At 35.7% G+C, this 24,281-nt stretch overlaps 1 protein-coding gene across 10 annotated transcripts in view; it reads right to left on the bottom strand.

Moving 5' to 3' along the window:
- Positions 1-24,281, bottom strand: part of LOC150090406 (uncharacterized) — a 390,346-nt gene that overhangs the window by 257,782 nt on the left and 108,283 nt on the right. For all 10 annotated transcript variants that reach the window (XM_090389862.1, XM_090389864.1, XM_090389859.1 and 7 more), the window contains 2 exons: positions 17,145-17,311; positions 14,886-15,003 (listed from right to left, as the gene is read on the bottom strand). In XM_090389862.1, coding sequence (XP_090245988.1) covers positions 14,886-15,003; positions 17,145-17,311 — 285 coding nt within the window. The remainder of the gene's footprint in view (positions 1-14,885; positions 15,004-17,144; positions 17,312-24,281) is intronic.

The raw sequence follows: 24,281 nt of genomic DNA, 5'->3' as shown, positions 1-24,281 counted from the left end.
ATCTTCAAAAAATTTTACCATTTCTTCTTGCGAAAAATACTAAACTAGATAAAATAGATTCAACATAAGCTAAGAAAAAATGCTAAACTAGATAAAATAACTTGAACATAAGCAAAGAACATATGAAACTGTGAACCAAATATAGCTTTTCCAGTGCTCTCTAGAGCCAAAATCCCAGTTGTAATGCGATATGTTCAATCACTGTGCTATTGCTCAGTTGTTCACTTCATTGTGCCTTTCCTTTTATAGCACTCATTTAACAATCATAATTGAATGGATGCATATGTGCACTAAGGCACAAAAATTGCAGTTCAAAAATTAAATTTGTGTTGCAGCAGCGAATATATTAAACTAATCAGTAGTGAGCATTTAGCATTCTGGAAAAGTTTTTTTGGAAATTATAACAACCAAAATGATATACACTTAATATAGGCATATAGGAGAAACCGTGGAGGCCACAACAAAGTACAAAAATACACTTAATATAAAAAGAGTAAACTTATAAACCAGATATCGACTGGTCCATTTAGAGTTTATGCTTTTAGAACAGTTTTATTTAATGGCATAAGATAGCAATTTACTAATTTGGCACATATTACAGGGTGATCGTAAAATAACTACCGAGGTTTGAACCATTATTATCTTGCAAAGCACTTGTTCAGGGGAGCCAAAATATGGAATACCATACCCCTAGATAGCTGGAAGATGTATATAATTGCTCTGGTTTAACCTACCAACCTTTTATTAGCATAAAATTTTCTCTTGATAATAAATACCCAAAAGAGGTAAGCAGGCCTTTGGCTATAATTATGAGAGTATTGTTCACAATTTGGGAGAAATATAAGTTGGAGCCAAAATGTTAACATTAGTGTAATATGTGTGGTAGTGTAATACACCCACTCAAGCTTATATACCTCCAGGCTAAAATGATACAGAGATACTCCTGTCCCCAAATAAGCAACACCACAAAGGTTAAACAACTTCAGGCAAGGCTGCAGTTTACCTCTGTAGCCAAGTGATCAGGAGCAGGAGTGCAGTAGCACGCACGCACGCACACACTCCTTGAGTAGACCAGGGTTCAAGCCCCTGACTGCTAAATACGGTCAACCTGCCAACCCGCGGTGGACCAGCGTGGCAGATTATGGTCCATTTCCTTCACCATGAATTGTTGAGAAGACTTCCATTCTGCAGTGGGTTGATAATGGCTGCAGTTTACCTTTTACTTTTACCAAAGCTTTTAGACAAAATTCTCTTGAAACTACTTTCTTGACAAATTTTTGCTTCTACTTTGCATAACTTCACTGTGGCATCTCAGCACATTCAACTGAAAAGTTTCTTCAACTAAAATCCACGATTTATGCAACAAGGCAGAAAAAGAAGAATCCACACTGCTTCTCTATTGATATCACCACTGCCTTTGACTCAGTTGCTGTTAGGCTACTGATCTCTCTCTCTCGCTTCTCCGGAACTAAACTATTACTGCATCTCAGGACACTTCCTGAAAAACAGTTTGTTACTTTACAATCTCACTCTTGCCTTCTCTAGCAAATCTGCAACCTGTATTCAGAATGTTGGCATGGGTCTGCTCTGAGGAGGAGCCCTGTCACCCTTGTTTTTCTCAGCCATACTCTTTCCTTTTCTTTCGAGTCACTCAATTCAGTTGTTAGGCTGATGATACTTTCCTGCTTTATTTAATTTTTCATTCATCAGCTACTTCTTCAAGCTAGCCACCTGCTTCGATCTTAATTCTGATGTCTGGAATCACAACAAGGCACACAGAAAATGTTTAGACTCAACATCAAACTTTTAACTTTTGCAAACTTATCTCCAGTTTCAATGAGCTTGTTACATTTTTTTTTTTTTTTATTCCTTTGTTAAAGCCATACTTACCCATTTCATATGTAATTATCATTTTATTTATGTAAACTCCTCTAGCTTGGATCTACTGGATACTGCCCTTACTGTATTGGATGGCAATACTTGATTTAATATTTATATATATATATATTATTTAAGTTTAGGATTTTCTATTCAATAAACCACTGAATCCTAGAAGTATTAAAATTGCAAGTGTCTAATTTAATTATCATTATTATTTATTTTTAGTCATCTGATTCTGACAGTGAATGTGGTACAGAAGAAGAAAATTAATGTTGAACTGAAAGGGCAGTTGGGCATGATATAATCTTTATCATTCATTTTTATGTACTGGCTCATATCATGTGATTATGTTTTATTCCTAATTCTATAAATATTGTTTAATTTTCTTTATAAAGAAACAAAAAAAAAAAAAAAAAATATATATATATATATATATACAGTAATACCCAAAGTTACGTGATAGGTGGGTGCAACGAAAATAGCTTAAGTCGAATTCGCGTAAGTCGGGGTACAACTTTGCATATAAATACATATAAATTTTGTTTAATTGGGACCAAGGACTAACAAAACAAGGACTAGTATAGAAGAAAAATATTTAATAAAATTGCAGTTCTTTATACATATTAATACAAAATATGTATTTAAAAAATAAATGAGTCACATAAAAAAGTTATTTCGATGTCGATGGCTTCATAAAATCTAACAAATTCGTCTGACGACACAGCGCCTTCTTTTTTTTTTCACGCAGAATTTCTTCGTAGCAAGCTAATAATTTTTTTATTCCTTGCTTTGTAGCTATAACGCATTCTTTATTGGAGTCTATGTTTTCTAAAATTTTTAAGCCCTTTTCAATTGAGCTGAGACCTTCTGTCAAGCTTGCAATTGTCATGTGCTTTTCTGGTGGAACTGGGTCTGAAGTGTCGGATACTTCAGTGACGTTTTGCACATGCATCTCTATGAGCTCATTCATTGTCAGCTCCTGACAATGTGAATCCAACAGCTCATTCACATCATCACCATTGACTTCCAAATCTAATTGCCTGCCAAGATTAACAACTTCTATCACATGAGCGACACCATCAGTTTCTGGCATTGTTTTCATCTCAGTTTTTAAAAAAAAATGAACAGAGTTACTTCCAGACACCATTCAATGTTTTTTTGTGATTTTCATCCCAAGATTCTTCAATGATTCTTACGGCATCTAAAAGATTGAATTGTTTCCAAAAGCTTCATTCAGATGTACAAACGAACGCCTTGTGTAGTAAGCCTGGATTGTTTTGATGACTCCCTGGTCCATCGGTTGAAGCAAGCAGGTTGTGTTTGAAGGCAAACACACAACTTTCACACGTGGGTCAACATTAATTAGGGTGGCAGGAGGGTGACCGGGTGTATTGTCAATGAGAAGCATCACTTTAAATGGAATCTGTTTAGACTTGCAATAACGTTCGACTTCGAGTATGAAGTGGTGACCAAACCAGTCCTCAAAAACGGAAGCTGTAACCCAAGCTTTAAGATTTGACTTCCAAATCACTGGTAAGCTAATTTTAGATATACACCAAACGAAGAAATCAAGAACCGCGTAACTCCAAGTTCGCGTAAGCCGGGGTATTACTGTATATACATATACACATTATATATATACATATATATATACACAGTCAGTCCTCGTATAGCATGATAGTTGTGTTCCTAGAAACCCTTGTGCAATGCAAAATCATGCAATATAAACAACAGTCCCTATGGGAAAAATAGGGTTAGGTGCCGACCACCCAAGATTGAACACACATTTGTAACCAAAACATTACCAAACATAATAAATGATCATAATAAAATACATATTTTATTACGCCTATTACATAATAAAATATTGCTAATGCTTTTGCTTCTATCATAAGCAAACTTGTTTTTTGTTTGATTTTCTATCCAAACAGATGACAGCTGTTCCATCTCTTCCAATTCTTTGTGTCTTGATCTAATGGATTTTAATTACACTTTGAGTTGTTCCTGCTATGAAATTTGTTTTTATTTTCTCTGCATTCTTTCTTCCCGGCATTACCTCATTTAGGCCTGTAGCATGTGCAATATCACATGGTCTTTCATTTCTCTCAAAGCATTTCACAATTTCATATTTTTTTTCTCTATTGACAGAGGCGGACTTGGCCATAAGCCTTACTGGGGAAACAACGGTGGGTCGGAGGCCGGTGTGATTTTGGCCATAAACCATAGTATGAGGCCACTACAAATTTTCCCAGGTAAGAATTTTTGATCCAGTTCGCCTCTGTTTATCTATATTGCTTTTCTTTTTCTCTCTGAATCTGTAGTGTCTTCAGCAGGATGCTTCCTTTTCACACCTTTAAAATATTTTACTCATTTTTAGGGAATAAAGCTATAGGTCCTTGAGGTTGTCACAGACATTCTCTCAGATATGCCAGACAAGCTCTACTTGCTACCTGGGAGTCTAAAACGCTGATAGAACTGATATTCAGGTGACACTCAAGTCAAGTGGATCCAATTTCGGCGAAGTCCGGACGGTCTGTGACAGCCAAATCCTCTGCTTGCACCTTCACGATGGTGAGACCGTTACTAATCCTGAGTATAACCTCCATGCACAGGTACATGGTGGGTGACCACCCAGGTGTGAACTTATGCAGGGGTCGAGGTGTGGCGCCCACACCACATGGAGGAACGCCACCCCTCTATGTTACCAGGCAGTACTAGGTGGTAGATGACTCTCATCAACCAGTGCAATACCACCAACTTTGCTTATTGGAGGCTTGAAGTGGTGGAACCCATGTTTAGTCTCTAGAGCTAAGTTCCGGTCAACCCTTCCCTATCTCCATCATGCAGTATGATTGATGACTTTTGAGGTTATAATGAACTTCGTGGTGAGATCCAATATTCCTTACATTTTAAGGGTACAGCTCTAAAACGGTGTTCGCAGGCTGGCCGCTAGTTAGTACACCGGACCGAACCTATTGGTAACTCTAGGAGGCTTCCAGATCAGCTAGTGTATAATCTTGCTACCTCTACTCTGCCAGATAGTGACTGGAGGGAGTCCGAGTAGTGTGTATGCGGGGAGCATTGTCGAGGCCACGTTACGTCAAGGATCTGGGTATATTCTTACCATGTGTACGCCATATCCAAAAATTTCATTACTTCATACAGCATGTCCCACCCACTTTTCCTTACTATTGAATACACCATGAATTGTCAAACTAATAGAGCAAGTTTCTGTTCTTTTATTAAAATGTTTAGCAAATCATCACATGATTTGAATCAATCCCTAATAATACTAAGTTAGAATGCTAATTGGCTCTACTTGTGGTTCACCTAATTATAGCTACCTTGGTGATATAAGTGTTTATTTTTATTTCATTTCTGTTCAAAGATTTCAAAGATTTAACTTTTAATAAATTAATTTAAATGGTTGTTTCTTTTTGTAAGCAGCACAAACAAGGAGTTGGTGCACAATTGTTCTGGGTTGTTTGTTCTGTGGTAGACATAGTATTTATGTCTGTTAAAAGAAGGTTAATTAGTTTAAATATATTGGTGATATAATACAAAGACAAAAAGAGAGAGAGTGAGAGAGAGAGTTGGTAATTGATGGGCAATATGATTGTGCTGTGGTAGTTGACTCGCATAAGCTGGCAGGTCCACTAATTTCAACTAGGTTCTGGAACAAAGATTAGTCAATAATATATAACTGTAAGCATAATGAATGCAACTAAAATTTGGCATGCCTAAAAGGTATGCAGTGCTTTCTATTTCAAGTGCATTAGTAAGCGCGCACGCACGCACGCGCACACACACACACACACACACACACACACACACACACACACACACACACACACACACACACACACACACACACACACACACACACACACACACCTGTTATGCATGAACTGAGAAAATTTCATTTCTGCACATCCACCACATTGCCCATTCATTCTGCCAACCAGATCATGGCAGCAAACATGATATTCAGCACTTCGGTTACCATACATGGTATATTGATAGCATATATGATATGTATGAACAAAAAAATTAATAATAATAATAGCCAGAATTCTATTAGTCCGATTTTAATGAAATTTGGGATGGCTCAACAAGAAATCTTTCTAAATGGCCAAAATATAAATGAAAATTCATCAACTAGAAGTCAAGAAATTATGTGGGCAGGTGGACACACAAGGTATTCAAGGTATTATTGTAGGTTAATGACGGTCACCAAGGTTTCCCTTATACCCGTCGAGTTTTAGGCAAGTGCGCCAATTGCCGGCATGGAAAAAAAAAAAAAAAAAGGGAAGAATTTTAAGAAAAACAGCTGAAAGAAGGATAGTTCATGTAATTAGTGTTGTGTAGTAGTGTTGTTTTATGTTGTTATGAATGCCGGCGCCTGGCTTTAGCAGCAGGGGGTTGAGAGCGAAGAGATGCTCCAACCCCCGACTCCCGTCCCTAGCCACGAGGAGGCAGCCAGGAACTACTATAAAAGAAACTACTTAGGATGAATAACTTTTTGACTAGCTAGAAGGAAAGAATTTTGTAAGGAACAAAAATGTTTTTAGAAAATAAATAGGAAGATAAAACGAATTTTACAAAGGAGTTAACAGGACAGAAGAAAATTAGAATTCAGTAAAATTAATTTCAAATAAATAGGGGAGAGTTGAGCGGGAGAAAAGAGCTTAGAGGAAATTAAAAGATTACAACTAATCTTTGAAGCAAAACTTGTGTAGATAGCTTATAATTTAGAATAATAAGACTAAACCATTTAGTTAGTCCGATTAGACCAACCAAACTCCCTGAGGGCACCACACAACCAAACTAGCACTATATTGCTACTGAGTCAATTAACTAACCCACAACCTGTGGGAAAAATTTTACATAATTAATACAAGGTAGCTGGCACTTGAAAAAGACATGATACTTAATATACAGTATAATTGTATTGATCTGCGAGCAGAAACAATTATTTAAGACAATCACTAACAGGGAACCAAGTCCTGAGTGGCTACACCCTGGGCAAAATTATTTCCAACACTCTGATGGAAAATACTTATACAATGATCTCATTCAATATGTACAATTGTTATTAATCTGCAAGCAGAGACAGATAGATTTAGCCTCCTCAGCCAGGGGGAACCAAGTCCCAGATGGCTGAACCCCTGCCAAGGAAAAATCTATCAAACAATCACTCATCTATGTACAATACTATCCCAACAAGACAAGTGCCAGCAGAGATTACTTCAATGATTAAACAATTAATTTTATAGTACCAACCTCAGGGAGAAAAATAAAAACTAAATAACCAATTTTAATTAAACAAATGTTACGAGTAATGTTAAGCGTAATTATAGTTTAGAAACAAAACAGTTGAAAAACACTAAAATCAACAATCACACAAGATTAAATATTATTAATCAGGTCAGGTTTAAAAATAATTCCAATAACCAACCAGTTACAGTATAGTTTACAATTTATATAAAAAACCAACAACAGGGTTAAGGTCAGGTAAAATCTTAAAGAAAAACTTGCTATAAACTGGATGAATAGCAACTTAACTGTATTAATAAAAGTATAGGTTAATTTTCAACACAGATTTGTTTTAGCCCTAACAGAGTCTAGAGCAGCTAAGTACACTGGACAATTCCGGTCCTTGAAAGAATGATTACCATCCTTCTAAGAGTACAATTCGGACAGGATACAGGAACATCGGGAGTAGGACATGATGAAGCTTGGTGCCCCGAAAGACCACAATGTCCACAGGTTGGAGATTTTTGTCTGCAGTATTTGGCAATGTGTCCATACTGCAGACAGTTTGTACATCGAGTTGTTATAAAGAAATCTTTAACTGTATGCATCGCACACTCAAAGAAAATACGACCACTATGGCCAAGAAAAGAACATCTTATGCGAGGGGAGACTTCCAAGATCCAGTGTAAGTTATCTTTATTTTTCGCCTTAATTTTAAAACGAACTTTGATTTCCTTGTTAAAGTCAGTTTGAGAAAGTTCAGAGCTAAAGAAATTTCTGACAAAGATGTCATCTAAAAGGCTTTCCTCAGTAGTATTTCTTGGCACATCATATAGTACCATAGTAGGATTCTTTTTCATAGGTAGAGAAGTTTTAAGATGAAGGTCACGTAACTTTGGACAGTTTTGAAGAAGGGCTATGTCCGTTGAAGAGGCAGTTTCAACGATCACACCACGGTCTCTAATGGTTTTAATTGATTTAATTCTCCCGTTCTTGAATTCTGCTTTAAAATCTTTAATAAGGGTATTACGAACTTCTCCATTTATTAGAGAACAGTTTTCATCCGTTTTAACCAGAACAACATGTTTAATAGAGTCGGAAGACGAAACTACAGCTTGAGAAGGCAACAAAGTGTTTTCCTTTATTTCAGCAGAAGAGAGTGAGGATTTGTCAGGAAAATGCAGAGATTTCAAGTTGACATTGATAGATTCTATACGCTCCGCAATAAGATCCAATTTAGATTGTAATTCCAAGTTTTCCTTTTTATCATTGAGGGTAGTCAATGATGTATCCTGACTCCGAACCATTTCCTCCAAAATGGTTATTTTTGAGTTAAGATCGGAGATCTGGAGCTCTTTAAAAGAAACCAAGTCTGTTAGGTTTTTTATTTCTTGAGGAGAATCAGTCAGGGAGGCCAATTTTTCCTTTAATTCAGAGATTAAAGAAGATTTCCGATTAAGTTCCTCTGTCAACTCAGTGTTATGTAAGATTACCTCGCCAAGTTTGGTTCTCGAAAGCTCAACCAAAGCAAAACTCTCCCTTGCACGAGCATCCTTTTGGCCATCAATCTCCACAAGTTCTTTAATCTTTGTTAATGAGTCATTCAGGGAGGAAGCTACCCCCTGAACAATATTATCAAAATTACTAAAAAGGCGCAAGGCTTTAGCTAAGACCTTTGGCTTAAGTACATTTTTGTTCAATATTGTATTAAATTGAACCTTGGCAAAATCATAAGCTTTTAAAACATTTTCAGCAGAATCTAATGGAAACCTCTCAGTATCCTGAGAACTTGAAGACTCAGCAGAGTTAGCAACGGAAGAAGACGATGCAGAAGGGACTTTTTTTACAACCAGAGTCAGCCATATTTGTGGTTAGAAAAGACTTCTGAGGGACAGGATCAAAAGAAAATTATTTTGTCAAACAAAAATTGTCGCCAGGGGGCGACACTGAGGAATTAGAAGGATCTTCAGTAGAACAGGGTACCCACCAAATTTGAAAAGAATCCAACAAATAGAACTCGAGTAATCGAGGTTTGGAGTTTTTCTTAAAATATGGCAAAAATAGCCGGATGAAAAGCTGATTTTTTAGTAAGTGCCGTAACTTGTGTAATAATTGATATAATTGGCTGAAAGTTTGTTACAAGATGAAAGACACTGTAAGGAAGCCTATGCAGACCCTTACCAAAAGTTTCGGGGCATATTTAAGGAGAAAAACCACTAACTCAGTTATTTCCCACCAGAGGGAGCTATGAGCCTTGGGGGAAGAAAGAGGAACTTGTTAAATGTTGAAGGAACTTAGGATCACAACAAAAGACCCCACAGAAGCTGAGAAATTTACGTTTCAATTTAACAGCCCAATTTAGCCCAAAAATTTTTTCTAATACTTTGAAGCCTCATATATATAAATTTTCCAACTTTAAGAACAAATATAGTTATATTTAAAGGAATCAAGACTATAAATGTAGTTTTAAATGTTTAGATCACCTAATATTTTGTTACACTAGTATATATATCAGTAAGCTTTGCAATCACACCTCAAAAACAAAACATAAAGCACCACCAAGAATGTTCCCATAAATTTTGCAACTGAGTATATGTAAGCAGACATTTTCCATAACCATATTAAATAACTCAATATCTAAGCAGTAAGAACAAAACTCCCATGATGCAGTTCAAGAGTGACACTAATAATTTTTTCTTAAGATAGTAAAACTCCCTTCAAAATGGCGGTCACATTGAAATACCACATAAACTGATTATAACACGATCGTGAATCAAAATGGCAACCTCCAAATGGGGGCAGCCATGTAAAATAAAATGGTAGCTTTCATTTTAATAAAGTTCCCTCCAAAAACTTCTGACCTTTAACAGGATTGGCTATTCAAACGAGGAAGACAATATGGTGGAAGCATGAAACCAAAACAACAACTTAGAATTATCATGTAGGCAAAGCCAAAATTTTAAATAGGCTGGCTATAGACTGGAATTTCAAGATAAAAAATGTCTCATCAGTCCCAAAACAGCCTCCCCTAAGTTCCAGAATTATCAAAGACAATTTGTCACCCCAGCTTAGGGGACAAATGCCAACAGAAAATAAAATTCTGACAGTGAGAGAAAAATATAACGGTATAAGGCATCCATTTTCTAACGTTAATGGTGACTTCAAAGCAACGATAAAATGGCAAAACAATTTTCATTAAGCAGAGCGCTATTCTCTCACTGACAGAAGAACCAAGACTGTCTGTCAACTCACACAGTTTCTTCTTTCAAGGGGACATATTCACTAAGGGGGGGATGGTCTAAAAACACAAGTATAGAGATAAATCCAGGAGACTTGTTCACTTATGTCTACATAGGGCAAATGCCATCCAACTAGTAATCAGGTGGACACACAGACGGATGGATGGATGTGGATGGATGGATGGATGGATGGATGGATGGATGGATGGATGGATGGAAAACAATAAGCACATTATGCATATATGCCAATATGGCTAAAAATGGAAATTTGCTCATATCCAGCCAATTTCTAAAAAGCGTGAAAATCCTCCATTATAATTTTTGTTCTACTGAACTTATATTAATCCATATGCCAATGGTGCCTTAAACGTTCAGAGAAACTCGACCAGTTTTTCCCAACTTTCTTGGGCTTTTAATCATGTTTATCATAAAGGTCTTCTAAACAATCTTTATCTATTAGAAAAGGCCTCGAGCATCAGGAATAGACAAAATATAAACATTCCTGCAATGCTAATTAAACATTTTAATAAACAAACTTTTATCTTTTAGTATGCCTCCAATTTTTGAAAGTTTCTACCATCCACTGCATGCAATTATCAGGTTCCTCACTGGTAATTACACATGACGGTATATAACTTCCTGTTTTAAAACTCAAAATAATGCTGGATTTTCTTAAGCTTCTTTCTTTCTTTCACACGCTCTTCTTTACCTCTATATTGCTAACTTCCCACTGGCTGAAAATCCTAATCATAGTTTTGTTGATGATAGTATACTACACTACAATCCACTTTATAATCAAACAAACCCTTCTCTGTTCAAACAGCTACAACTTCAAAAATTCACCACTAGTTCTTTAAATGCTGATCTCCATCAATTCCAGTGCTGAGAATAAAGCTTAATTCCAATCCTTCTATAACCCAGCTCCGTGTTATTCCTTGAATGAGTGTCATACATATAATATACTTCTGAGCTTTAAAAAAAAAAAAAAAAAAAGGGGGGGGGGGCTCTTATGATTTATGAAAATGTCAAATGTTCCAGTGGCCATCTTCAACACCAATCACATTTCCAGACAAGACTGCATATCTTTACTGATAATCCTAACTTGTAACTTTCCCTGAATAAGTATATCACAGCACTGCTTTCATAGTTTTACACACACACACACACACACACACACACACACACACACACACACACTTCTCTTCTCCTTATCATATAGATATTTAATTTCAGTTTCATATTTTTTCTAACTTTTCCAAAGTTCTGTTCTCCTCTGAATGTGAATTTCTAATTCTATTTTCTGCTTTAATTTTATTTTTTCCCCGCACACCAGTCTTCATACATGCATCAGTTCGGCAATATTCATTCATAGTTCTGATAAACTATTTTTTTTTTTTTCTTGTTCACTTATCGCTTTTGTGTTTGTTTGTTTGTTTTTTTTTTTTTTTTGGAACATCTTTCCTGCTTATGTATTCCACAAAAATTACAACCTCTAGAAATTCAAGTACAACACCAAGTACAATACAATGTGTCTTTTCAACTTATACACTCAAGTACTATAGTTTCCAAAAAAAACATTGTGTATTTTGAATTTAATAAAACATACCAAGTACCAAATGAATGCCTTGAAGTCTAGAAATTTCAATCAGTGACTGTAACATCTCAAAGTGACTGCCACCAGTAAACAACACACATGCTTCCCAATTCTAAACCATCAGGAGTTGCCTACACAGCATATAAATCTGATTGTGTTCTTCAATTTGTATTATTTTACTGATAATGGTAATTGATAAATCAGACCTTCAAGGAAATCCCAGATTGGTAAAAAAATTCAGCAGTGTGGGTACAGGGATTGTGAAAGCAATGGAATTAGTTGACAGTCCAATCCAGAAATTCACAGACATGAAGAAATGAGTGGGTTTACTGTTTTGTTAGTAAATGGACTGATTCTTCTTCAATGATCCATGATAGAAGAAAGATTTTTAACGTGTCAAGAAACACAATTGCAGGTGACAGATAATCACACAAAGAAAAAAACAGACCATAAACCTTCACATAAGAGCACAAAACATGTCACTTTGGTGCTGTCATAAATGAGCTCTACACGGTTTCTCATTTCCCCAGATGCTAACATTTTGTTTATTCACTAGGTCAATTCATATGAAAAATATACTTATCATCGAAAATGAAAGAGCTGACAAAATATTCTTCATTATAATCATCCACAACATCCCTTAGCCTGCTTTTAGGCAAAACCATTTGCTCAAAATTCTCTGCATGATAGGCTGTAATATTGATCTGTGTTTCCAATTCATTATAGATAGTTTGTAATGATATATTACGCTAGTTGATTTCTATGGAATTGAGATCCAGATTTTGATAAAACCAAATCAAGTAATAATTAAATAGATAAAGACGATATTATGGCATCAAAAAAAGTAACGACAGGTTTTATTTACTTTTTTTTTTTTTAATTCCGATTTGATTTTTGACAATTTTATTCTAGTGTTGGGCAGTAGAGTCAGAATTACAGCAAAGTAATATTTAAAAAAAGAATTTACGTTCAATGTTTTTATTTTTACAAAATTTAAAAGATACACAAAAAACTCACACCTCAGAGCCCAATAGTAACAAAAATTCATTATGGGAGACCCACCCATATAATGGCAAACTTACTGCTGAAAGGGTTAATAAAAATTATCCTCAGCTACAATCAGTTTAACAATGAATACACTCATGAGACAAAACATTATAATCATTCCCATCTTTACAAGTGGATGCATCCCACAGCACCTAGGAGTGATGTCACTGATCAGTGCAGCATATATAGTGTCTATCAGTACGAAGCCCCTGCAATAGGGAAAGGCAAGGACACAACCACAAATGGGGGAGACCACCAATGTTTGACAGTCAAGGTTAACAGTGGTTGGCATTTGCAGTCTGAGACAACGGATGGTTCACGATCCCTCAATTAATGGCATACTACAACCGGGGTGTGCAGAGAAATTTTTCCAAGCAAAGTGAGCCCACTGGATAACACCATCCAGTGGGCTCACTCACAGACAGACCTATGGAGTAGGCGACCCATTTGCATGCCCATAATGACTAACCATCAGATACCTCAGGCTGCAGTGGACCCAGAAGCACTTTCCTGGACACTGAACAACTGGAAAAGGGTCACTTGGTCTGATGAATCAAGGTTCCAGATCCACCAAGTCAATGGACAGGTGCATATTAGACAGCAAGCAGATAAATAGCTGCAATCAGACTGTACAGTTGGATGGAAACAGGCTGGTGACAGTGATATGGTTTGAGGGGTATTTTCATGAACAACACTGGGTCCCCTCATCCCAATTGAACCTTGGCATTTCATACCAGGTTTTGTGCTACGCGGTGACTGTGTATCCAGATAGCACTAAACACTTTCAACAAGACAATGCTCCTGTACTACAAAGCCCACATTGTGCAAGAATGGTTTGAGGAACCATGTCCAAGCATTCCCCTGGCCAACAAATTACCCTGACATCAATCTCATCAAAAATTTGTGGGATGTAGTTGGAATGCAGCATTCACCAGTCCATTCCAGTGTCCTGCTCTGATGATGAACTCTAGGATGTCATTCTGTCCAGCTGGTTCAGGATATCTGAGGACACCTTCAGTCAATGCCATGCCAGGTGCAAGTTATTACAGTGAAAGATGGCAATAGGTGGTCATAACATTTCGGCACATCAGTATATATTCTGAAATCAAAACAAGGATTAAATTTATATTTTCTTAAAATTCCTTTATTGAAATTTAAAAAAATAGTAGTAATAATAAAAAGAATAATTTTATTATACCACATTTAACCCACAGTTTCAAGGAAACACCCAAAATATTACAAAATGATGCATTCTATTTGAGAATTGCCAAATACTCAAGAATATAAATCAAATTTCTAGTATAAACAGAGAAGGCCATTATATGACAATGATTAATAAAGGGAACACACCTACTATTTTTAATATTTTATTTTACTAGTATTCTGTTGTAAATCTCTATTATAAATTTCAACTACCAGAAGAGTTCAAATACTAAAATATAGAATGCTGTTTCTAGATTCTACTTTAGAATCCTGAGTAAAGGCTAAATCAGGAGCCAAAACATCTTATAATTTCAATTGTGATAATAATTCATTAGGTTTTGTTTGTAGAAAAGTCTTTTCTTTGTTCTGGTCACTCTTTTGGTCTGGTATGACAGGATTCTAAAGCAGTATCCACTAGAAACACAGCCAATCTGTTATTTAAGTAATTGAGCTATTCTGATAGCTGAATTGTAATGTTTACTATAGAATACCAATTTAGTAAAGTATTAAAAACTCACATTTAGAAATATCTAGTGTTATAATATAAATATAGCATGCACTTCATCAACTTAACTGCAGCAAAACATTAGAAATGAACATCAAAAGATCAGCAGTGATTTAGTCTAGCTACTTATGAAAGTGTTTGTTTGTTCTAAGACTAGTACCTTATGCTCTGCATTTTGCCTTGACCAGCGAACTTCAAAGTTTTCATAACGCCCTCCACGCCAATAGTCTCTAGCCTCTCGCTCACCATTATCATAACTATCAGGAGCTTCATCATATCTAATTAAAAAATACTATAATAAATATACAAGTATTTAAACCATGAAGGGACTGATCAATTTATTGAGACTATGTATATCTGTTAAACTGTACCATGCAGATACACTACTATATCTAGTCACATTATATGTTAATTGTATATTCAGTGTGTTTGCAGCTCATTCGTTGCTTCAGTTGTTCGTGTTCAGCATTTCAGAAGCCAGGACATGTCTGTGATGTGTGACATTTATACAATTTAAAATGTACAACACAGTATGTGAATTGAACTTTACAGGAAAATCAGAAACACAAGTGACTAAAGACAACCAATGCAACTAATATTTGGAAATGTAAAAATAAACCATGCATGGGTTTTGAATAGTTCTGTTGTTTTAAAGTGGGGTAAATATCTATCAAAATTCATTCTGGATATCATTCAACCAGTAGAAATAAATGGACAGTTGAAGGGCACAATTTAATCGAGAATGACTAATTGAAAAATAGCTGAAGAAGTACGCATACACATTTCTTTTGGTCCACTTCAGCTCTCCAATCTGATATTCCTTGTCTACTGATCTCTTGGAACTCTGACCTTTCTTGTAAGCACAATTTTCTCCAGTCAAACTTTGCTAATGGTGGGGCAATTTTAATGTTCACCACTGCAGATGACATCATAGAAATGTTACACAGACCCAGATGGGTGAAATTGAAATGCTGAGGCATATGCAATTACTGATAACCTTACACAATATGTATTCACCTATCAGAAAACCAGACAATCCGACCTACACACCCAACAGTTTATCTTTTCCTAACAAAAAATCAAAGTACATAGCTAATGTTAGTGGTCTTTTGGTCACCTCAAACCATAACTTGGTGATGATCTTTTCTCCATTAGAGCATTTTTCACTCATGACCAGTTTCATCCTCAGGTTATTTAGCATTACAAGATTGAAAAATGCGATGATCTCATGATTTCTATTCCTCTTATCCTTGGTTTGATTACTAGCTGGCTTGAATCATCTGATTCCAATGCTTGTTCAAACTGAATTGGAGATTATTCTTGTAGGAATGAAATCCATTATTCCACATTCCACCTAAAATCTCATTGTTTGCATAAACATTGGTTTTCCAAAAATTTTTTTAGGTTGAGCAAGATAATGTAGCATATCACAATTGGCTTATATTAAAATCTACAGTTTCATTTTATGCCTAGCAGTACACTAGAGCAGTGCTTCTAAAACTATCGGTGATGAAGGACCAGTTCCTTTTATTTCCATTCCATTGCAGACCAGTACTTTTGTAAAGTACAATTGTTGCGGACTGGTAACGGAAGAATCGTCATGGACCAGTAATGTTCATGAATGAATTTCCAATTAACTGCGGACCACCATAGGTCCACAGACCACTTTGAGTAGCACTCCACTAAAATTTGCAAATATTGTAAAACAATTACTAACCAATCAAAACTTGATTTTAAACAGGCTACAAGTAGAAAACTTGCTCCTTGTCCTAGTTATATCTTCTGGTGTATTGTCAAAGACATCAGCCACAACTTCTGTCCATTTATACTTCCACCTCAGTTAAAAATTAATGGTTTTATTTCATCTCAATCTCAGCTAAAGATAAAGCTGATCTATTATCATCCCACTTTACTTCTAAATCTTATATTGGTGACCTTGGTAAATTCTCAAATTATACAATATATTTTTGCTCAATGCCTCCCGTAGCCAATCTGACAGAAGGACATCAAAAGAATTCTGTACATCATACCAAGAAAACTCTAGTTCCCAATTGCATTTATTATCCATATGTTCTCAAGACATGAGCTTGCACCTGTTTTATGCTACCTTTTAACACCTGATTATTAAAAATAAAAAAAACAAAAGACAGTAGCAGTTTTTCAGTCTGTGTTTTTATTTAACACAGTTGAAGAGATTATAACACATTGTAATATGATGTATTAATGACACACTACTTTCTCTATAGTTCATTTTTTTTTCTAAAGAAGTATTTCTAATTAATAAATAATTTTTAATTTCTATTACCTAATGTTATAAGTTAATTTTATTAATCTTAAATAACAAGCTATAATAAATTAGTTACTAATTTTTTGTCCTTAATAATATACAGTATAACACAAAATATCAATGAAAAGTCACCTGAAGTAACCATATGCTTCGGGGCGCTTATATGGTGTCCTCCCATAAAATTCATTTTCTTTGTCATAATCCATTGTCATTCTATCATTTTCATCAATACTTAAATTCAGTCGTTTTTCTTCAAAATCTGGTTCTTGTTCTTTTCTTCTATTGGCTTTCTTCATCAACTGAATTAGCACATCATTTAAAAATAACAAAAATTTTAATCACAATTAAAAATTATATAAAATAATTTTCAAAATCACTAAACACAGTTAATCAGAGCAGGATAATCAGTGGTCATTTACAACAACAATAATTTTAACACAGTAAAATAAATTTTGAGGCACCAGCTTCATGTTTTTTTTTTTTTTTTTTATAGAGAGCTCCCCTTATTAGTATCCAAAATGACTACGCTAATAAAGCATTAATATGAAATGAGTAGTGTTATGACATGAAGATAAAGATGAAGCTGAAAGAATCTCCATACATAGATGCACACCACTGATTCACAACTTAAAAAAAAAAAAAAAAATCAAAAACTAGAATGGCATGTTTGCTATACTAAACCTAAACACATGAAGTCACAGGTTTAAAATAAAGAAAATGCAGGCATTTAAAGTAAAAAAAAAAAAAAAAAAAAACAGGAGGCACTTGAACTAAATAGAACATTTCCTAGTTCATTTCACAAATATACGTGATCTCAATTCTAATCTCAATGATCTCCATTTCAACTTTCAGTCTGCCAAACCCCATGTACTTTTTCTGACAGAATCTCAGTTATTGGTTGATTCAACTACTGCTCATCTCAGTTGCCAAAATTATTCGCTGTATGATTCCTTTCGCCCCAAAAGTGGTACTTGTGCATATGTCCGTTCCGATATTCCCTGTCAGAGACTTGGTAATTTGGAATCTCCTCCTTTTCGATGTTCTCTGGCTTAAAATCTCTCTACCTCATTCTATCAATTTCATCTGTTGTCTCTACTGTTCTCCTAACTCCACTAATCACTTAGAGCTCTTTTTGACTTCCTCTCTTTACAATCTGATTTTAATGTTCACAACTCCAGCTGGCTTCCGTTTTCTAGTCACACAGACCCTGCTTGATCTTTTTCTCACAGACAACCCTTCTAAGTACACGGTCAAATTGAGAGGTCCTTTAGGAACTTCAGATCACAACTTGGTGATTGTCCCTTCTCCAATGGAACCTTTATCTCATGGCTATTCCCAACCTTATATTATTTGGCATTACAAAAACGCAAAATGGGATGACCTGCGAGATTTCTTTTCCTTGGTCGGATTGTTTCAAAACTTCTGATGTCAACGTTTGCTCAGATCGTTTCAGTGAAATTATTCTTGTAGGAATGGAATCCTTTATCCTACACTGCACTTTAAATTCTCGTCCTTTATCTAAACCCTGGTTTTCCAATAAATGTGCCAAGGCCGTTCAGGAGAAGAATGTTGCATATCGCAATTGGCTTGTTTCAATTCTTCAGTTTCATTTTCTGCCAACACCAAAGCTAACAACAATTGTAAAGCGGTCATTAATCAGTTCAAAATAGATTTTGAACAGGCTAAGAGTAGAAAACTTGCTTCTTGCCGTAATGGTAGCCGAGCATTCAAGTCTCTTGCCAAAGCAATTGGCCGCAACTTTTGCCCATCTCTGCTCCCACCTCTGTCAAAACCAGATGGTTCTGTTTTTAATTATGGCCAAGGATAAAACTAACCTGCTAGCATCCCATTTTTCTTCCAACTCATGTATTAATGATCTTGGTAAAACACATCTCACCATGCGCCATTCAATGCCTCCTGTGGTCTTCCTTCAAAAGGATATCAGAAGGATTTTGACAAATCTCGATGCTAAGAAAGCTCCAGGTCCTGATGGTATTTCTCCACTTGTCCTCAAAACCTGCGCCCCTGAACTTACTCCTGTTCTTTTCTGCCATTTTTACTTTCTTATTCCAAAGGTGTTTTTCCTTCTGCTTGGAAATTTGCTTATATCCAGACAGTTCCTAAAAAGGGTGACAAATCCCTCCCATCCAATTATCGTCCCATTGCAATTACTTCTACTCTTTCTAAAGTAATGGAGAAATCAATTAACCGCCAACTCTTAAACTACCTAGAAACCTTCCATCTTATCAACGATCGCCAGTATGGATTCCGTCAGTGTCAATCTACCCATGATAATCTGTCTTAAGTTACCCATTTATGGACAAATTCAATGGAAAAGTTAGGTGAAACACAAGCAGTTGTTCTTGACACCTCAAAGGCTTCAGATCGTGTTTGGCATAAAGGTCTTCTAAACAAGCTTCCATCTTATGGATTGCCAACTGTTTTTTGTAATTGGTTATCTAGTTTTCTCTCTGATCGCTCACTGAGAGTGATAGTAGATGGCTCTCTGTCTTCTAACTTCTCCACTAATGCTGGTGCTCCCCAAGGCTCAGTTGTTTTCCCCCACTCTTTTCCTCTTGTATATTAATGACATTCTTCCATTGACTGGAAATCCTATCCATAGTTTTGCTGATGATAGCACATTGCATTCCACTTTCCATTTTGAGAAACGTTGCCCTGCTCAATCAGCTACAACTCTCGAAAATCTGCTACAAATTCCTTAAATACGGATCTTCAGGTAATTCTCCAGTGGGGCAAAACAACTTAGTTGATTTCAACCTTTCTAAAACTCAGTCTTCTCTTATATCGCACAAAAAGGATTCTTCTGCTCCCATTCTTATCTTTAGTGACACTCCGATTTCTAAGGAAAATGATATATCTCTTTTGGGGATTACCCTGACTTCTAATCTCTCTTGGCACAAGCACATTACAAATATTGCTTCCTCTGCATCTAAAAAACTTGGTTTTCTCTTTCGCTCTCAGCGTTACTTTTCTTCCAACTGTTGCTCACTCTGTATAAATTGCAAATCCGCCCAGCCATGGAATATTCTTCCCACATCTGGGGTGGTGCACCCAAAACCTCTCTCAGGCTTCTAGATTCCATTCAGAAAAGGACAGTTAGATTAATTAATGATTCATCTCTAACAGAGTCTCTCCACTCTCTGTTTCATAGATGTTCTGTTTTCTGCTGTATGCTTTGTCTACAGATACTTCCATGTGCACTGTTCTTCTGAATTGGCTTCTATAATTCCCTCCCTCCCTCCCTCTCTCTCTCTCTCTCTCTCTCTCTCTCTCTCTCTCTCTCTCTCTCTCTCTCTCTCTCTCTCTCTCTCTCTCTCTCTCTCTCTCTCTCTGCTCTCTCTCTCTCTGTGTGTGTGTGTCTCTCTCTCTTTCAAAACAGTTCGAACACATGCTGCCATCAGACAACATCCATTTACTGTCCAACTTCAAACTCACAGAACCAACTATTCATCTTCTTCGTTTATTCATTCAACTGCCGTTTTCTGGAACAACCTTCCTTCTTACGTATTTCCTGAAAATTACAGTCTACAGAAGTTCAAATCTAATGTCAACAAATATCTCCTTTCGTCTCTCAACCTCCAACCCAAGCACGTACTAAGTACTATAGGTTCCAATACCTCTCATGTTTGGGGTTTACATAAAAAAAAAAAAAAAAAAAAAAAAAAAAAAAAAAAAGAAGCTTATACAGCATCAGCCAAAAAAAAACCCTCTTCCCATTTCACCCATACAGTCACTCCAAATGTTTGTCTAGTTCAGCCTTAAATTTATTTAAGCTGTAAACTTGCACAACAACAAATGGAAGTCTGTTCTAGCAATCAACTACCTGTTGGCTAAAGGCAAACTTCTCGTGTTTGGGGTTTTCATATAAAAAAAAAAAAAAAAAAAAAAAAAAAGGAACTATATTACTGTAAGAACAGGAAACACATGACAGATGCTAGTGGCAAATTTCCACCATAATGTATTTAATATCAGTAGCACTGTGATGAATGAAAGCATATAAAAAAACAGACTTGGTGCAGGGAATACTGAACAAATACAGAGAAGAGCTACAAAATTAGTGAAAAACACAAACGGATACTTACTACAAAAGACTTCAAGTTCTGCTTTATCTTTTCTTACATTTATCTATTTCTTACAAGTATTTATCTAATTCCACCTTGAATTTTGATAAATGTCCAACAACAGTCAATCACACCTTGACTAAAGGAAAATTTTTGAATATCCAGTCTACAATTATCCCCTCTTGAAGTGCGGATAACTCTTAATTTAAGTTTTTCAAACTGTTCAAGGCCTTAAAGCACCCTGATTGGTGACAACTCAGATACCTGGTTTCTAAACACTGTAGTTTGCAAAACTCAAGTCTCTTTTGATAAGAATAAGCATTTGTCACTCTTCTCTGTACCTTTTCCAACAGGTGTACATCATTATTAAACTGGGGGTTTCTAAGACTATATGCAATATTCAAGGTGAGGCCAAACTATTGCTTTATATCAGGGATGGGCAATCTTTTTAATTGGAAGGTAAAATAAAATGTCTGTGAGGTACACACAGGCTATTTTTTTTTTAGCTTTCCACGATTTTTAGGATTATTAAAATGATGCATGACGAAAAACTTGTCATAGTTTTATGTTATTTATTATAATATTTATACATACTCGTACATATAAATAATTTTATTAATAAGAAAAATGAAATACAAATTCAAGATAAAATTACAAAAATAAAATTTAAAAAATGAAATCAAAAATTATTATAATTTTAAAGATTTTATAAAACCCTAAATTTTCAATTATGCACCGTGATGGTTTCAATAAATAGCTTCATAAAATTGAAATGGTAAATCCTCTCCAAATTATTTACCTTTATCAATCAATTATGCACTGACATTTGCTATTGACACATGATACACTTGCACTGCAATCACATTCTGCAAGGCAGAGTGTCTGTGAATCACTACTGATGCATGCAAGTCTATGCCTGCTTACAAATGTTGCTAGAAGCTATGCTTGCTAACCATTTGACAATACTGCTGCTTACTGGAGTCATGACATATGGCACAAATTCAAATTATTCATTACATGTCGTGCAATCAAAATGTTAAAAACAATTTAATAACAGCAAATATAATAAAAATTATACTATGTACAAGTCAGAGCAAATGCATCATATTAGTACACGGCCAATTCTGAATTAGCAAATTATTTCCAGAAGCAGCATTGTTTAAGTTATATCTAATATTGTGAATACCTTCACGATGAGTTGCCATGACATTGTACTACTTGGAATAAGTAACGCTTCACCCAGGAGAAGACTGTTGTTACTTATTCTCATTGGATACTACCACCCAGATGGCACCGTTTCAGGGCTATTATTTGGCCTTTCTTCGGTGAGTGGGTAGGTACCCAAGTGATGTAATGATGGCAAAACAGTTATGAAGTATAACTCCACAATATGAGAAATGCCTAATGATGTATAAGATGAATTAAGACTAAAATGCATTAAGGGCTTATGCCTCAGGCTGCGAGAGAATTAGGCTACGTACAAGTTAGTGCAACTGCATCATATTACACTTCATATACTTCATAACTGTTTTCCCATCATTACATCACTTGGGTACCTACCATACTCACCGAAGAAAGGCCAAATAGCCCTGAAACGGGTGCCGTCAGGTGGTGGTATCCAATGAGAATAAGTAACAACAGTCTTCTCCTTTGGGTGAAGCGTTACTTATTTGAAGTAGTGCAATGTCATGGCTACTTGTCGTGAAGGTATTCACAATATGAGATATATAACTTAAACGATGCCGCTTTTGCAAATAATTTGCTAATTCAGAATTGGCTGTGTACTAATATGATGCATTGCACTAACTTGTACGTAGTCTAATTCTCTTGCAGCCTGAGGCATAAGCCCTTAATGAATTTTAGCAATAAAAATTAAAATAAATGTAATTTGAGGATATATAATCTTCAGCAAGCAGATTATTATATATATTTTGAAAACGACCATAGGGCCACAACACGAACATTCACAGGCAGGAGGCTGCCCACCCCAGGTTTATATAATTGAATAATCACCACTTTGATTGCCATTTAATCATGCTAGCAGCCTGTCTACATTGTTCATAAAACTTCATATCAGACTATACAGTTACTTCCAAACCCTTTTCATTATCTATATCGTTGAGTTTAGTGGGACCCAACTGATACATTACACTAGGATTACTGCTAGCCAGTGCTTTTTTTGGGACGGTACACAACGGTACGGCATACCGGCACCTCTATTAACGTGTGACATTTGGATGTAATGCACTTCGAAATTTCTAACATTCCTTAAATTTGCTATTCAAAAAAGCTTAAAATTATTTAACTAAATTTGCATTTTTCACTGTCTATTGTTAAGATATTTTCTACATAAAACTGTATAACCATTTTTATAATTCTAAATTACTCAGTCAGACCTCTGTTTAACGAAATCCTTTTATAGCGAATTATTTTGAATTCCCCTTGGAAGTTACATTTAAAATACTTTCCGTTGAGCGAGAAAATTTTCATATAGCGAACAGATTAGGAGAGTATATACTCGGTATGCACTGTTTGCATTTCTGGCCTTCAAGCAATTTAGGCAATTAGTGCTGCTGCCTGAATTAACAGGGCTAAAGGGATTACTATTCTACAATTTAGTGGTACCTGATAAAACCTATTCGACCACCTGTCCCACATACGGAGAAGACGTGCTGGTCAGCAGTGAGCAGATTATGGGGTATCCCCAATGGGATCGGTCCGCCTTCTACTGCAGTGGTGTCCAAACTTTTCCCATACAGGAGCCATATTCAAAAAAAAATTCGAAGTTAGATTTCTTTAGTGTGTTCCTTTTTCCATATCTTGCTGCATGTAAAAGTAAAATCGAAAATATTCGAAAATTTTATTAAGTACAATACACAATTACACTTACTGAACAAAACGTTTAATGAGAAAAATTTTTTGATAATTAACAAAATTTAAAATGCTGTTTTAGTTCACTTTCCAGGCGGGCCGTAGGTTGGACATTGCTATGAATCAAGCGTCCCGTTCGAGAATTAGGAGGGAGTGATTTTCTTTTACCCAGACAAATAATCATCTGTTGTTTCGCAAAAGTGCGTTATCCAAATTTTTCTGTAAATTTTCCCTATCTCTGTTTACATGTTCACGGTAAAAAAAAAATTCAAATTTAAGATCTAGTGACAATACCAATGACGAGAGAAAGAAAACG

The sequence above is a fragment of the Mastigoproctus giganteus genome, chromosome 2 (assembly GCF_048544385.1).
Source record: "Mastigoproctus giganteus isolate SK-2022 chromosome 2, ASM4854438v1, whole genome shotgun sequence".
NCBI lineage: Eukaryota > Metazoa > Arthropoda > Arachnida > Uropygi > Thelyphonidae > Mastigoproctus > Mastigoproctus giganteus.
The sequence above is the reverse complement of the archived record's forward strand: the minus strand, read 5'-3'. Positions and strand labels throughout refer to the sequence as shown.